This window comes from Pseudonaja textilis, chromosome 3 (genome assembly GCF_049901715.1).
Source record: "Pseudonaja textilis isolate UNSWEBS1 chromosome 3, rPseTex1.2, whole genome shotgun sequence".
Lineage (NCBI taxonomy): Eukaryota > Metazoa > Chordata > Lepidosauria > Squamata > Elapidae > Pseudonaja > Pseudonaja textilis.
In genome coordinates, this window is record NC_141992.1 from 34,208,091 (window position 1) to 34,226,124 (window position 18,034).

Below are 18,034 nucleotides of genomic sequence, written 5' to 3' on the forward strand. Positions count from 1 at the left end.
TTTTTTTATTTATATATTTTTATATTTTATATATAAAATATGATATACTAGTATGAAGGGTTGTTTTTTCCTTTGAGGATCTTTCATTTGCAACTCTCAAGCAGCCCCCAGGGACGTTTACAGTGGTTGTCATCTGGTCCCTGAAATACCCAGTTCAGTTACTAAGATGTGTGCTATGTAGTTGAAGTTCTCTAATCGTAGAGAAGCAAAGGATTAAACAGACAATTAACAACTATTGTCCACTAGTTGCAAAAAGTGATGGCATAGAATATAATGAAGAAATAACCAACCAACCAAGGGCTGAGTTTCTAGAATCTCAGAAAATTAGAAATAATGTGGGTATGGAAAGAGAGAATTATTATTAGGGAAATATCATATTAGAGTATTATGGAATATCTGCAGGATGTGGTAGTAGACTTTTGTACAAAATCCAAGATTTTTTAAAGTGCTCTTTTAAAAAAAAATATTTAAAATGAACTGCAAGGCATTTGTCTACTTATCTAAAGAATATGGGAACATATTCTTTTATTTCCCTTCTGAATTAGTCCATTTGGGAAGTGAGCAATTTGAAGTATAAAATAAATTATTCCAGGGCTAATTAGGCCCTAACTATAAGAAGTTAATACAAATATGCAGTAATTATTCAAGTTTCAGTGACATTTTATACCTCACTCGGAATTAAACCTGAAACTGGGAAATACACGTTTTGACCTCAGTTCATATTTCGGTAAATGTCTATAAACTCTATTTTCCCATGCAGATCTAACAGCAAAATTTAATTTATAAATTTTAATTTTATGCAGCTTTTCAACATTTTTTTAAAATGGGATTTTGCTAGCCACTAATTTTTGATATTTTAATTTCACAGTTGTAATGATCAAATAGCAAAAAAGGGAAGAGGAACTTCTATGGTTACTATTATCCTCTTGTTATTGAAAATAGCAGGAGATACTTATCGAGCTGAAAGAGAATCAGGGATTGTACTCCATTGCTGTCTTTGCTATATCCTCATAGGCATTTTCAATATGTAAACTGCCTAAATGCATCTTGGCTTCATTAGCCATCTTTTTTCTTTCTCTCCAAAATGCTAGTGGTAATTCCTCCTTTCTGTTAGGTCATCAACCTTTTTTTACTTTCTGGTTTTAACTCATAAACTCCATTATGAGTTGGTATAGTTTAGTTCTGCTTTCAATACCGCACAGATTAATAGCCAAGCTCAAAGATCTAGATTTTCCAGATTCTATTTGTTTATGGATATTGGATTTTTTAACAAATCATCCACAAAGAGTTAAACTGAATGATTATATTGCTACTGTCAAGACACTTAGCATTGGCACTCCGCAAGGTTGTGTCCTTAGTCCACTACTGTTCTCCATTTATTCATCTGATTGCACAAATAAACATCCCAACAATAAGATAATAAAATTTGCAGACGATACTACGCTTGTAGGACTTATTTCTGGGGATGATGAGTCTGCATATCGGGATGAGGTATTACAGCTATCCCACTGGTGCAAAAATAATAATCTTCTATTTAACATTAAGAAGACCAAGGAGGTTATAGTGGACTATAGGAAAAAAAGAGCAGACATTCAGCCACTGTATATAGAGGGAGTTCGTGTGGAACAGGTGGTTGAATGTAAGTAGCTCGGGACCATCATTACAAATGACCTGACCTGGAGTGCAAACACCACTGCTTTAATTAAGAAGGCACAACAACGGTTGTATTTACTAAGGATTCTTAGGAAACAACAACTGGCTGAGAGTCTACTGACTACCTTCTATCGGAGTTCAATTGAGAGTATATTATCCTACTGTCTCTGTGTATGGTTCTCGAGCTGCACAGTGGCAGAGAAAAAGGCAATTCAGAGGGTGATTAAGATGGCCCAAAACATCATTGGCTGCTCACTCCCCTCTTTGGAAGAACGGTATAGGAATAGATATAAGAGGAAGATATTTAATATATTGAATGACTCCTCTCATCCGGGACATCAGCTCTTTGAACTATTACCATCGAGAAGGAGATTCAGGGTATTAAGAACAAGGACAACTAGATTTAAGAACAGTTTTTATCCAAGTGCAGTTTTGAGTTTGAATGCAGGGTCATAAGATTTTTGTGGAATTTAATGGCTGAGAGTAATGGGGTATTTACATTTTTAAATTGTATAGAGATTATTGTATGGTCTGTTGTGTTTAATTTTATTTTTCTTTCAATGGTGTTGTCCAGTTTTACTTGTGGAAGAGCACCTCATTTCGTTGCACCCGCTTGTGAGTGTAATGACAAATAAAATAAATTCTTATGTCAAATTCTTATAGCTACTGTACTTTCAGGAACAATTCTATGTTGTAGCAACCCATCTGTCTCATCACTCCCAACATTTTTTGGTAATCTCTTAAGTTTTATGAGGTAAAGGAGTCAGTTTTGCAGACATTACTTCTTAGTTGTAACTTTTAACTTAGTACCTTCAGTACAGCATTGGCCTTCTAGAAGTTAGTAAAAAAGTACCACTGTAGTTCCAGAGGATATCTGAGAACTCAAGAACTAAATTAATTATTTTTACTTTTTTATTTTTTATATTCTTTTTTAATTACAATGGTAATGTGGCTTATATATTCCTTGTCAATATAAAGTTCCAGACCTTCTTAGATAAAATGTATGCATAGCCATTTTCTACATCTATTTACATCTATACCACAATCTGAAAAAAGCAGAAAAGCTTCATATGAAATATTTGAGCAAAGAAAGGAAAAATAAAAATGCTTTTTTATTATAAAAAAATGTTTAGTACAATGTTACAAAAACCTTCTAGATATATCTTACACCAAATTGCTGTACAATAGTTTAAGAAATGATATCTCTATCAATAAGATAATGAAACCAAAATGACTGTTTAGATTGAGATTCTGCTCTCTGATCAAGTAGTGTCCCATTTGTTTATACAAAACAAAGCGGGAAATCTTTTTAATGAATTTAGTTTTTTCATGGCTCATTTCCTGGAATGAACTTTCATTCTTATCAGAAATGGTTGCAAGGAGTCATTTCTTTGTTCAGTTCTCATACACTGGCTTTGAATTTTGTTGTGTCTGAAGATTTTCGCATTGCGTATCTTCAGCCACTTAATACGCAGCCTTTCAACTACTTTTGTTTTTTCTTAGGCTGTATTGAGATGATCTTTCTAATCTTTTCACTGATTCCAAAGAATCTGGAATTATACTCTGAAGGATCAAAATTGGCAGGTAGACCATGGAAATCAAGGCTAGCTGAATACAGAAGGATTCATCATATCAACAACTTTTTAAACTCTGCTTGTGCTGGAGCCTCTATAGTTTCTTGCTTTTGCCACTTTTATGTTACCTTGTGGGCTTCTGATGAACACTTTTGGGTGTTGAGCTTGGTAGATGTTTTCCAGATAAGACACTGTCTGAGCCTACAACTCTCAATGTAAAGCTGTTGTTCAAGGTTTCATCAAGCTTGCGAGTCTCTGATTCCAAAACAGTTGCCTCAGGTTTCCTAGCCACAACAGCTAAAGAGTTTACAAGCTCTTGATGTAAATCTGAAAGCTCTTGATTTGTTTTAGTACAGTTGATGATATAATTCTGCTTCTGTTTCCGTTCTAGTGATAGCTGTGATTGTAGAACAAAAACCTAAAACAACAAATTACATCAAGGACTAATGTATTATTTCTCTCTGAAGAACTTCTAGTTTTCAACTCAATGAACAGTATCTTATGTAAAGTAAAACTGTTAGTTATTATTTAACATATCTAAGTCATGGTGGTGCAGTGGTTAGAATGGAGTATTGCAGGCTAACTCATTGCTCACTCTAGGAATTCAATTCTCACCAACTCAAGGTTGACTGAGCCTTCCATTCTTCTGAGGTCAGTAAAATGACCCGGATTGTTGGGGGCAATATGCTGACTCTGTAAACCGCTTAGAGGGCACATAAAGCACTGTGAAGCAGCAAGTAAGTCTTAAGTGCTATAGCTATATCTAATATTACTAATAAATTCTGAAAAAATGTTATGTGATTGCTAATAATCAACACTAAGTTGATGGTGCATAGTTAACAATTTTCATAACAATGCATTGTGCATTTAGAACAATGCATTCAACAGCAAAAACTGAATTATTCAAATGACAAGGATAAAAATATTTTGAATTTAAAAAAAAATAGAGTACAAAATGGTTTTGAGGACAAAATGTCCCAAACTGTTGTTTGTTTTGCCAAAAGGATTCTCTAAAGTGTCCTTTAAGATCATTTACAAAAACTATTGTGAGTCTTTGAAAATGCAGTTACTATGGAGGTGCAGCTCTGTAACAATGGAAAAAAAGAAAAGCAGTTCTAAGAGACCTAGTGTATTCCAATTATAAATTACAAACCTGTTTTTGTAACTCTGCCAGTTGCTTTTGGAGAACCTGGGTTTCTTTCTAGGGAGAAAGGAGAGAGAAAACTCAGTCAGATGCTCACCTTCAAGAAGTCTACTATTTAGGAAGAGAAAACTATTTATACAGTTTAGATTTTCTCCCATTTATTGAAGTTCAATCTAACAATTATAAACTTTAATTAAATATAAAGGTTTCTTCTTTATATTCAATAGTCCAGTTGTTTCTGAGTCTCGGGGGCAGTGCTCATATCCATTCCTTAGCTAAGGGAGCTAGCTTTGTCCGAAGGCATTTCTGTGGTCATATGGCCAGCATACACCTTCCCACCAAAGCGATATCTATTTACCTACGTGCCTTTATATGCTTCCATACTGCTAGGGCAAGAGCTGGGACAAGTAATGGGAGCTTACCCTGTCATGTGATGCTCGGGACTCGAACCCAGACAGTCATCTTTCCAGATGACAAGCTCAGCGTCTTTAACTGCTGAGCCCTAGTTAAATATAATGGGAAGGGAAGGAAATAGTGGATGATTTTAAGTGCAACTTCTGATAAAATATGCAAGCTCTTCATAGCATGGATCCAGAATATCTGAGGAACTGTGTCACCCAATGGGACTAACCTGCCCCATCTATGCTGGCAAAAGGGTATGCATCAGATCCCGTCACCAAGGAATTTGAGATCACAGGGTCCAGACAAAGAACCTTTTCAGCTATGGTTCCTGGAGAACATTGCGCTCCCCAAGGTGAATCTGCATCCATCTTTTTGGCTTTTCAAAAGAGCTTGAAGATACAGCTCTGTCAACTGACTTGTGACCCCAATAACGGCATTCTGTAGGTGGCCAATGGATAACACCCCACTTTGCTTCCTCTTCACTTTGCTCCCTTCTTCGTCTTGGTCAATTTAATTTTAACTAATTTTAAATTTAAGATCACTGTTTATTGTTTTATGTAGCATTTTTATTTAATGATTGCAAGCTACTTTTGGTAACATGGGTGGCATAAACGTTATGTATGTATGTTTGTTCAAACCTTTGAAATGGAAAGAACCTTTTGTGACCCAGAGTCAGCTTGTGAATATTCAAAACTTAGAGAAAAGTCTCCATGACTCTTTTTCAGTTTCCTTCGTTCATGTTCTACCTGCAATCGATAAGAGAGACAAAAATGTTATCCTAAAACTGGCTAATAATTGACTGCTGATACTGAGATTACTGAATATAAGGCAAAGAATGCCAAGCACAAAACACTGAATTGTGAATAGCCCTAAATTTCTGAAAACAGGTCATGTGTATAAGAATATTTGGAACATCCAGATTCAGTCAGTTTTGTTCCGTACAGTATTAACTTTGTGAACCCTCAAGCATTCTTCTCTTTCCGCTATATATTCAAGATGAACAGTGATTAATAGTTACATGTATTTATTTCTTTTTTTTTTTTTTTTTACCCTTGTTACAATTTATTACCATAATTGCCAGACTCAAATATGATACTCAAAGACCACCTATACATACTTAAAGAATGGCTTGGTCCAATGTAAATCAGCTAGTACCGGGGTTTCAAACTCAAGGCCCAGGGGCCAGATTTGGCCTGTGGGGTGCTTAGATCTGGCCCATGGGGCTGCCCTGAAAACATTGAAGGATTGGCCCCCAGTGCCTCTGCCAGCGAAAACAGAGTACCGGAGGGCCACACGTGGCCCTCCCAAACTCCGCTTTTTTTTTTTTTCATATAAATTTTATTGAATTTACAATTAAAAAAATAACATAACAACATTACATAAGAAACAGAGAGAGAAAAAGAAGAAAGAAAGAAGAGAAAGAGAGAAAAAAAAAAAAAAAAAACGCCGGTCTTGGATCAAAAAGGAGAAGAAGAAGTATAAAAGAGAGAAAAACAAAAACAAAAAAACAAAGAGACGGAAGAAAAAAAGAAAATACGTTAAAACCAGACAAATATTCTTTTTGACAGTCTACAAGATCCAATTCTCCTACCTTACTTTAAATATACACATCTTATCGCTATTTATGGATATTTATGCTTATTTATGCTCATTAAACAGTTTATCTCTGATATAACCAATTATACCATGCATTCCAATTATTATCAAATGCTGAAGACTCTTTATTTTTAAGAGCTATGGTTAAATTGTCCATTTCCGCAGTCACATATTTTCTGAATGACCAATTGATCTGTAGGTAAACGGGATGATTTCCAGCACTGGGCAAATGCTAATCTGGCCGCAGTTAGAATATGAATTATTATGTATTTCGTCTTTTTAGGAAAATGTTTATCAGAGATCCCTAGTAGGAAGAACTCTGGTTTGTATTCAATTTGATCTTTGGTTATCTCCTCCAGCCATTTTCTAATTTTTTGCCAGTATTTCTGGGCTTCTTTACAGGTCCACCACATATGAAAGTAGGTTCCCTCTATGTTTTTACATTTCCAACATTTTGGACTAGAGTTTGGGTTCATTTTCGCTAACCTCGAAGGGGTAAGTGCCATCTATATAACATTTTATACATATTTTCTTTGTACGCCGCAGATTTCGTAATCTTAATGATTCTATTCCAGATCTTTTCCCATTCTGTTAATGTAATGCTTCTTCCAATATTCCTACTCCACATTATCATGTTCCCTTTCACTATCTCTTGCTCTAATTCTACCTCCAATAAATATTTATAAAATTTAGAAATATTCTTTTTATTTGATCCTAATAAGATTTTATCTAAGTGTTGTAATTTGCTATAAATTCCAAACTCTTTGATATCTTGTTTGTATCTACTATGGATTTGTATATATAACCACTGATCAATTTTAAATCCCTGTTCCTGTAAGTCCTGTCGAGTTCTTAGTTTCCCTAAAGGATCTAATAAATCTTTATATTTAGTCATTTTTGTTATATCCAAATTGTTGGGATGAACCATTGCCTCCATTGTTGAAAGCCAAATCGGAATTTTTAAATAATGTTTTTTACATATTTCTTAGTGATTAATATTTACATGTATTTATTTCTTAGAGTGTAGGTATATACAAATGTATGTATATAGCATAACTATATGTGTGTGTTAGGTAGATATGAACATAGCATATCTGTATGTGTGTGTTATGTAGGTATATACATAGCATATCTATATGTGTGTATTATGTAGATTTACATTTCTGAGAGCAGGCAATAGACTTTCATTTTTAATGTGTGCCAGAGTGCCCACAGAAAAATATTACAATAAAGGTTATCTTAATGTTAACTACCCTATGAAATCAATTAAACACTCAGGAAGTCAGAAAAAAAGAGCAAGCATGTTTTTATTTATTAATTACACTGTGAGATAAGTTTGTGAACCTTTTATAATTCTGCAGTACTGTGACCTATAAGAAAGTAGAGCTTTCTCTAAATCCTATTAATAGATAAAAAGATTCTGGTTAAGCAAATAACTCTGAAAACAGCATGTTTACTGAATATATAAAGCAGATTGTTGGAGAAACTATGTGAAGCTTTAGATTTAAAAACAGATGTCCCTTCTTTCAACCAAGTGTATATTGTACCCAGAGGTGGGATTCTACCAGTTTGCGCCTATTCACTAAAACCGGTTGTTAACATTCTAAGCAGTTCGGAGAACCGATTGTTAGAAGAAATTACTGGCCTAATCATGTAAGGAAGGCAGGAAGGATACATTCCGGTGTTGCTTACAGAAACCGTCTTTCTGTTATTACATTCTTACTACATTCTTGGCAGGACTAGACTTCCCGTCTCAGGAACCTCTCTGGAGTTTTCTTTCCCTCTTTTGCTGGTACTTTGCTTGTGTGGAGTGACCATTCAAAGTTACAATGGCACTGAAAAAAATGACTTATGACCATTTTTCACATTTACAACTGTTGCAGCATCCCCACAGTTATGAGAGGCCAGGGGAGGAGATGCATACCTCCCACGCCCAGCCAATAACATGACCACCAAGCCACGTCCACCCAGTCACATGACCACCAAGTCATGCGCACCAACTAAGCCACGCCCACAGAACCAATTGTTAAAATATTTGAATCCCACCCCTGATTGTACCTAATGATATCTTCCATACATTGGCTTGGAGTTATTTTGGCCCATTCCTTTTTGATTCACTGATATATTTGGGCTATCTTGCATGAACTACTTGCTTCAGGTAATACTACATTTCTGCTGGGTTAAGTAATGCCTTTAATCCTCCCATTCAAATAACAATTTCTTCTGGTTCAGCCATATTTTTACATATTTACTTTGTATTTAGAACTACTATTCTTCAGCTTATGCATAAATACCCTGACAGTTTCATATAAAATTTGTTGATACAATCAAAATCCATTACTTCCTCAATCAACTGAAAATAATTCAATGTTCAATAATAATAATAAAATAAAAATAATAAAACCATGACACAGTACTTTGTCTTACACATTGGTTGTTTAATCAGAAGCTCTTTAATGAGTTTAGATTAATTTGATCACATTATAGGACAAAGGACTACTTTACCCAATCACTGTATAATGAGGGCTAACATATGATTACATTGATTGCACTGAAAAAGTAATGCTGACCTTGGTTATTTTAGCTTTACAGAAATGCTTACCTCTTGCAATGCATCTCTCAATTGAGCATTGTGCTTCTCTAAACCATGTTTATCTTTCTCCAACCTGACCACAGCTTGCTGCAGAAGTTGTAAAGGCCTATACAAGAGTCGTTTTTCAGCTGTCCATGTCAGCTGTCCCTCTTTTTTCAAAGCCTGCATTACACAGAAATGATGCAGTACAAAATAAGAATATAAAGGTCAGGATATATACAAAAAGATAGGAGGTAGTCTGACAGCCATTAACAAATGAGGGCAATTTTGTCCCATGGATGGGACATGACTTTTTGCTGAAGAAATCTTAATATATTGCTATTGTAAATTTCAGAATCTTAAGCAATTAACTGTTTAAGGTAGAAATGTCAGTTGCATCAGTTCCTATAGGTATAACTGTTAATCTTTTGTGATAAAATCAATAAAGACTAATCTTAAAAATTTGCTAATTTATTATTACATAATATGACTGATAGAATGCAAAAAGGCATATGGAATTATTATAAAGTTATATTTTAAGGTCCCAAAAAACCTTGATGAAAATTCGAAGATATTTTGCTCATCTGTATGATGCACTGCATCTCACATGTTTCATATCTGTTCTTTTACCTTTTCGTCCTCATTATGCTGTACCCCTGGTATATCATTTTCACTGCATAGCAGATCAGAAACTCCCACCACAGTTTCAATAATAAACCTTGCCTCCTTCAAAGTTTTGAAAGCTGTATCCAATTGTTCCTACAGGAAAACAAACAATATTCTTTGCTTATTTAATTGCGTATAGTAGGTGTGCAAAATGTTTTGTTATAAAATGAACAAATCCTGGAATGTCATTTACAGTGCCTGAAAGTACTCTGACATCAAGACAAAGCATTTCAAAGTTAAAATGGCACATTTCAATGTCAAATCATATCCAGAAGAGTCTTTTTAGAATCAGGATGTTCCATGGCGGAATATATGACAAATTGTGTTAATATTTGAATACATACTCAAGCTCCTCAGAAAGATTATAGTTATGTTATTAGGGAGTTCATGTGAAGTGAATGTAAAAGATAAGCATCCTAGCAAAATCAAATTCACAGCCACTTAATTTTTCTCTCTGTCTCTCCTCCTTTATTATTTACACCTTAGAGTCTAAGAAAATTTCATTTTAAACCAATTTTCCTTTAAAAATATAAGCAGTGCATCTCTAAACAGAATAAAAATGATAAATATAATTTATAAAATGTAACTACTGTTCACATGCTTTATAAAATATGCTGAACCTGCAACAATTTGCATGTATTTTAAGATAAAATGCTTACCTGGAGATGAAACCTATCCATATCCCTTTCTGAAACCATGCTCTGTGTAACAGCTATTTCCTCCTTTAAAATTCTCATAGCCTCTTCACTTCGGGCAAGGGTCAGATCCAACTTCTGGGCCTTCTGCTTCCATTCTATCTCACCACTCTCTGTCTGTTTTAGAACAGCTATCATATGATTCAATTCTTGTCTGCTTATCATTTTCTCATTTTCCAAATGTTCAATCTTTTCCTTCTGCCATTGCAAGCACCTGTCTTTTTGCTTAATAACCTTGCTTTTAGCTAGTTCTTCTTCCTTCCACATAAAAATTTTCTCAATACAGCTATGGAAATTGTAGTCTTTATTATCATGCAATCTCAGAGCTGACATTATTTGCTTTATCTGATCACTGTAGGTTAGTAATTCCCTCCCTTTATCTTTGAGACTCTCTTCCAGTTGCTCAATTTTTCCTTTTTGCAATTTAATCTCATCATCTTTTTTCTGTATAAGCTGGCGATGTTCCTGCTGCTCTTCAGACTCATCTTTCACTGGTTTTTTATTTCCCTCATATTGATCATTTATCTCTTTGTTCTTTTGGTCAAGCAATTCCTCTTGCTCTCTGAGGTGCTTTTCATGTTCTTGCTCATTTTTGTTTTGATATTGCAAAAGATCTTTCTTACTTTTTTGTTCTCTCTGAGTGGCTTCTACTTTAGCCTGGTATTTACTAATTTGTTCTGCTTGCTTGAGCAGTTCTTCTTCTCTCTCTGCATTCAGCTGGTTAATCCTATCCAGATCCTGCTGCAGACTTAAAACAGCATGTTGTACTTCCTCTTTCTTTTTTGAGAGTTCCTTGATACGTGTTTGTAAGGATTTTGTTTCCTTTTCTTTGTCATGAAGGGAAGATCTAGTGAGATGCAGTTTATCCAAGATAAATTTTGTCTGTGCCTCCTGTTGTTGAATTTGCTGGAGGCTCTTCTCCTTTAAATATTTGATCTGTAGTTCTCCATTTTTTAAAGCTTGTTTTGCTTGTTGAAGTTCTGCTTGCAATCCCTTTATTACTCTTACATTCTCTTCTGTGTTCTTTTCATGTTGCTCTTTCAGGGACTCAGTTTCTTGTTGCCACCTCTTAAAGAATATTTTGAGTTGTCCTAGCATATCAAAAGTAGTTTCCTGTAGTTTTTGCTTCTTTAGTTGGTTTATTTGTTCATCTGGAAAGTCTGCATTACCATCTCTCTCCTTTAGCACTCCTGAGCTGTACTGGATATCTTCAAGTAGAACTCTTATCTGGCTTTTCAATTCTTCTTCATGCTTCCTTTGGAACTCCAGATCTCTGTTCTTTTCCTCCAAAGTTGCCTGTGACTTTGCTCTATGTTCATGAAAAGCCATTCGTTCTATTTCCATTTCTTCTTTCATTTTGTTTTCTTGTGCCTTGAGCTCTTGTTCTCTTTGGGTCAAAGTCAATGTCATCTGCTTCTGCTTCTCAGAAAGCTCACTGAGATGTTCTTCCCTCTGAGCTTCAAGCTGTTGGAAAATTGATATCTGTTCCCTCTGGGAATCTATTTCCCGTTCTTTGTCCTTAATAATGGCTTTCATGTGTTCTAAGCTCGTACAAAGAGCTTTCTCACGCTTTTCCCCTTGTTCTTCCCATTCTTGAAGTAGCTTTTTTTGAGATGCAAGCTCCCAACCTTTTTCATTCATCTTTATTTTCAAGTCATCTAGATCTTTCAGCAAAGTTCCAATTTGTGCTGATTCATTATGTTCTATAATCTGAATTTTCTCCTCTTTAATCTTAGCTTCCTTGATTTTTTCCTCCAGATTCAGAGAAAGGCTTTCAATTATTGTCTTTTGGCCTTCTGATAACTCTTGTAATTTTTGAAGCTTTTCTTGTTGGGATTTCAAAGTCTGAACAGTCTCTTCTAGATCTAGATTTAATTTCTTAAGATCAGCCTTTTGCATCTTATCTTGCATTGTCATTTCTTCAATTTGCATTTTTTGGGAGTCAATTTCTTTGCTTCTGTGTTCTAGATTTTTAGTGAGATGCTCTAAAGCAGCTTTTTGCTTTTCTTTGTGATTTTCTAAATCCCTAATCTGCTGTAGTTGGTCTTTTATTTCTTCATTTCTCTTTTCTAAAGTAAGATTCAGCTGATCCACAATTTCCTGAAGTGCTTTTCCTACCTCTACCTCTTTCTGCAAAGCCACAAATCTCTCTTGGTGAGTCTCAATTTCCTCATGTTTATTTCTGAGAGAGGAGAGAGCTGTTTGAAGCTCTTGCTTCAGGGACTCATTCATCTTTTCCATGGCACTTGCTCGATGTTCTGAAGCTTTGACTGATTCTTGAAGAAGCTGCAACTCCTGTGTAAGCTTTTCTTTGGTCATCTGTAATGTGCCCCGCTCATTCTGAAATGCAATATATATATATATATATATTTTCTTCCTGTTCATTAATTCCATAGCTATATTATTTAAAGACAGCATTCATTCAAATGTAAATCTTGCACAAAAATTCTTGTCATTTTTTAAAAATGAAATGTTTGCTAAAATATATCACTTCCAAATATACATACATCATCTATTCAAACTATTCACTAGAAGGCAGCCAGTATTTATACATGGAAGAAATCTTTAAATTAGGGTTAAGCATGTGAATCTGTCTGATGATTCATAAAATCCTATTAATAATTCAGAATTTGAGTAATAACTTTTGTATGTCCGTTAAATAAAACTTTATTTTTTTCCATAACAATTTAACTCTCTTAAAGATTTAATTGTGACATATTTCTAATTATATTTTATATTTTAACACTTTGGACACCTAGAAAAGACACTGTTCAATATAGAAATGGAATTTGTGATACAAAACATTAAAAATATTTATCACCTAATTTATAAAGAACTATTCTATCCCTGAAGATTAATACAAGAGAACAAACTGGAAGCAGAAAACATGGACCAGAAAATGGTTACTGTTTTAACCACTACTATGTACATTAGAAAATGTGTTCTTTTGCAAAAGTACAAAAGATGTAAAAGAAACTTAGAAGAGAAGAACAGGTACAACAGACAATAAGAAACAAGTATTTATATGCCATCTATCCCATTATAAAATCACAACATCAAAAAGATTTTAACTCCCTTAGAAAAAAATAAGGTTTTCAACAGTTTATCAAATTTTAGGTAGCTGAACCTACAAAATGTCTGGTGTCCTTACCGCCAAGCCTTTTCTTTGTTTTTCTGTTTTTTCAAGTTTTGTTTCCAAACTGGTCACCTTTTCATGTAGAATCACATTCTCTTCCTTGAAAGCAATGACCTCTAACTTTAAGGCAGACTCTAGGGAGCTGCGTCTGCCTTCAGCTACACATTTTTCTATAATGAAAAAAAAAGAAAAAACTCTCCATCCACTCATTATAATAGTGACTTTTCTAACAATAAAGTAATTTGGGGATATTTTAGAAAGTGCTAGTGATTAATTTACTATTCAAAATATTTTTAAAAATATTAATGCATTTTCAGCATGGAATATCAAGGAACAAGAAAAGAAAGCATCTATAAAAATGTATAGGAAAAATAGCTCCAGAATGAACTACTGATTTGTTATCGAAACCATTGTTAAGAACTGATTTTCTCAAAAGTCATCAGAGAAGATTATTTGAATTTCCTGTATCTGCTGGAGTCTCTGTCCTTCTGATATTATACCCAGTACTGCTGTATAAAGGGAATGTTTTTGTTACTAAGCTTGACATGACAAGCGCAATAATGAAAAGAGCTTGCTTTGCCAAGATTTTCTGCAGCTCTCAACTCTTGTTTAGGGAAACTACCACATCTTTGCATTATCACAGTTTGTGTTACCTTCTTGGCACTGGCTCAGCCACTTCTCCAGCTCTTCGGCTTTGGCATTAATGCGTATCCTTTCTGTTTCCTTCTCACTAAGTTCTTGTTTCAATTTCTCAGAATTCTTCCTTGCTTCATCCTGCCAAAAAAAGCCACTCCAACACATGCTATAGGTACTCTTGAGATAGAAAAAGCTTTATAATTTTTTTTTAAAGTAGAATTTTTCTTGCAGCAAATTATACATTACATTGCACAAACTATAGATTACACTTTCCTGAAAAACACCGTATATTGCAAACTATACATTACAACTCTATATTAAATTTGTATCCTCCTTCTTCATCCTGCCTGTTCATAAACTCCATATTGTTGTCTGGCACATCTTTGACTTTTTTTATAATCTTCACAATTCTAGCTGGGGTAGAAGTACTGGAAAATACCTAATGTAAGTGTCCCAAAAAAACTGGCAATTGGACTTCCTTAGTTTTTTTCCTTGAAAAGGTTTCGCTTGTCATCCAAGCTCTTCAGTTTTATAATAAACATGAATTTGTGTGCAGGTAGTCCTCGACCTACAATCGTTCAAAGTTACAACAGCACTGAACAAGTGACATGACCATTTTTCACAGTTACGACCTTTCCAGCATCCCCATGATCATGCTTTGCAAAAAAAAAGTCATATTTATGACCATTGCTATGTCCCAAGAACTACCTGAACTACTAGCTATGTCTTTAATTGTATATATTTTTTACCCAGTATTTCCATCTTTTTCAATTCTTGTTATTATAAACAACCTATCAGTATAGTAAAAAGGCATTCATTATATTAAATAAGTTGATATACTGTATATTTGCTGAGCTTCTAAAATACAAGGCCATGATATGTCCTGATAATTGTCTAGATTTATACAGCACTTAACAAGACAGAATATAAATGAACTTCCTAAATGTTTTTTAATTTTGATTTTACTCCTTACAGTTTTAAAATATTTATTTTGATTATCAGTATCCAGTGAGATACTTCTATGTGTTTTTAACTTAATAATATAAGGAAAATCACTGGATAGACAAAAATGCAGGATTATCTAGTCCATGAGCCTGTCCCTCAGTGGCCAGTGAGATGCTGATGGGAAACTGACCAGCACATGTTTTCTGCAGGAATTATTTATACAAGTTCTTCATCTAAGAAAAATTTTAAAAGAATATTGTGCTGGATAACATACAGCTATCACAATAACTTTTTAAAAAATTAATTACATTTCCTTTAAAATGCCTGGAAGCAACCCAAAGAATGATGCCACATTCATAAACCAAAAAGTAAGTTACCAGTTGAAGGTGAGCCCGCCAGAGATCTTGTCGCCAGTCTTGAAGTGCTTCTGCTACTCTCTCTGCTGTAAGCTCTGTGGAACAGTCCTTAGGTTGAGAAAAAGCCAGTTCTTTCATATTATCCTGTTCTGAAGAAATAAACCTGTTTGGTAACTGCACCTTCAGGTTAGGGATATTCATTAGAAAGAAAGAAAAATCTACATAAATTTTAAAAGTCAAATCTACTGTGCTAGATCTGAAAATGACATGGGTCTGCAATGTTTTCTATCTACAGTTTCTTAGAACATGGAATATTGCTTTCCCCCACCAGGTAGCTTCCAAATGTGTCAGGGCAACTTTTCCACAGAATTTTCAGTCAAATGGGCACTGGCGATTGTCAAACATTATTTGTATCACCAATAAAAGAGAATATATGTAACTCAGGGTTGAACTGGGGAATCCTTGGTGGTCTCCGAGCTTGGTTGTTTTCTTGCAGATGTTTTTATTACTGACTAAGTAACATCTCCAGTGCACTGTGTACTAAGGGCTCAGCATTATTTGTATTACCCATGTCACCAGTAACATCCATTTGGTCTGCATTTCCTATAAACTAATAATTTTAATGCCTTAGTGTTTCACAGAATATGAGCCAAATATCAAATGTACTTTATAGCCAGATCTTGCCATCATACTTTATTTAATTATTTATTTTATCACAGGCAGAACCCAAAACATATACTCTACAATTCCAACCTTGCTTTTCTAATTTTTACTCATTCAGTTTAAAAAGTTCCAACAACCATTTATACAAATATTATGAATAATAAAAAGGCAGTGACACCACACAATACCAACACAATATAAAAGTAATACTTAAATTCTTAATCCTATATTTCACAACACACAGTACAAATGAAGCACATTAAAACAGCTGCATGTTTGTTGAGAGAGAATAAAACAAGTATCTGTGGATACCCATGCAAACAGGGATTGCCAAAAGCTACTTCTGAAGCAGCTGCACAGGTCTGCAGAAAAAAATGGATGTTTTAATTATTCAAAGATAATTGCCCTGTTTATATTCCAATGTGTTGTGAAGCACTTCTTTTGCATATCCCTAATAAACACAATTTAAAATATGTAGCCAAAAATGTTTTGAGCTGGAGTTAAGGTCACTATTATTCAAAAAAAAATTTTCCCCCAAAAGCTAATATCATTCGTTTTAATTGCTCTTCCAAACAGGTCTCTGGTAATGATCAAAATCAACATTAAGACTTACAGTTATTTTTCCTTCTATAAAAATGATGCCATTTTAACTCTCAAGTTTAGGAAGAAGAGAAGCAAGCCACTTTATTATTATTATTACCTTTATTATCAGAGTACAACATGTGTACAATGAGATTGGCTGAGCCTCCCTTCATGCACCCCCCACCCCAATACAATTCACAGTGAGGACAGAATTCCCTAACCCAGTCCAATCTTATTACACTATTTGACTTCTGAAATCTTGCCAAGCAAACTGCAGATACCAGGAATCAACACTGACTTGGAGGGGCACACATACACGCAAATATTGAAATGACACACACACAATTTTTACAATGAGAACATTTTTCCCAGAAATGAACCAGATTTTTTTTTATACTCGGATTCTTTAGGCTGACTCCAGAACCTTCAATTCTTTCTTCTGTTCTATTCCAAACAGCATTTTTTTTAAAAAAAAAAAGTCAAGTTCTACCTTGAATATCCTATATAGCCAATAGTTTAACATGCATTATGTAAGTTTATAAAGGTTATTGATCAGCAACTTATGCTATTGGTATAAAAATAAGTATCATGTTTTCTCTCTATTTTCTGAGACTGTCACTATACTTTAATTAATAAGAAGCTGAATTATAAAGGTTACCTACAACTTCTCCAAAAGACATTAGTAAATACATACACACACACCCTCAAATATAGTTCTATTACACCAGAATTCTGAAGGTGATACTTGATTTAAAAAAACGACATAATGCTCATTCACTTGCTTCTTAGACTTACCTCTATTAAGGAATGATGTACTCAAAATGTTTTTGTCTCCTTGCCCTCTAAGTTTTGGCTCAGGACTGTTACACAGCATGTAATGAAGTACTGAATGTAGTTTTATCAGCTGAGCTTGTGCCTCCCAATGAACTGAACAAACACGCTGACATTCAGATGCCAGTGCCTCTGCCCTGCTCTCTGTGCTACATAGGTTTAAGCGTAACTGGGACACTTCGGCCTCCAGCTTTTGTATAGTGTCTTTGGCATGTTGTTCATTTGCATGGGAAACTTCCAGATCTTGAGTTAGCTGTTCCCCGTGAGCTATCAAAGTTGCCTCCTTCTGTACCATCATCTGCTTGAGTGATTCCATCTATGGGAAAAACAATAGAACTTGGAGATAGAAACAAGGATAACTTTAAAATAAGTAAATACCTCCTAGGCAAAATAAAAGATGAACTGGGAAAAGTTAATTCAAGTAGACAAAAGAATAAGCTTTGTATATTATTACAAATATAGGTAGTTCTCAATTTACGGCAGTAGTTGAGACTTGAATTTCCATCACTAAGGAATGCAGTTGTAGAGTGTGACTACACTGCTTAGTGGCACCAGTGCTTGCAGTCCTGGTTGCTGCTTTTTA

General features: G+C 34.5%; 1 protein-coding gene across 5 annotated transcripts in view; it reads right to left on the reverse strand.

Annotated features, from left to right (window-relative positions):
- Positions 1–2,731: 2,731 nt before the first annotated feature.
- Positions 2,732–18,034, reverse strand: part of CEP250 (centrosomal protein 250) — a 37,615-nt gene continuing 22,312 nt past the window's right edge. For 4 of the 5 annotated variants that reach the window (XM_026697708.2, XM_087929233.1, XM_087929234.1 and 1 more), the window contains exons 24-33: positions 17,416–17,767; positions 15,397–15,524; positions 14,092–14,212; positions 13,454–13,608; positions 10,267–12,642; positions 9,572–9,700; positions 8,972–9,124; positions 5,412–5,519; positions 4,381–4,428; positions 2,732–3,645 (exon numbers count right to left, since the gene is read on the reverse strand). In XM_026697708.2, the coding sequence (XP_026553493.2) occupies positions 3,352–3,645; positions 4,381–4,428; positions 5,412–5,519; positions 8,972–9,124; positions 9,572–9,700; positions 10,267–12,642; positions 13,454–13,608; positions 14,092–14,212; positions 15,397–15,524; positions 17,416–17,767 (3,864 nt within the window). In that variant the 3' untranslated portion in view covers positions 2,732–3,351. The remainder of the gene's footprint in view (positions 3,646–4,380; positions 4,429–5,411; positions 5,520–8,971; positions 9,125–9,571; positions 9,701–10,266; positions 12,643–13,453; positions 13,609–14,091; positions 14,213–15,396; positions 15,525–17,415; positions 17,768–18,034) is intronic. The other variant, XM_087929232.1, reaches the window with a different exon arrangement.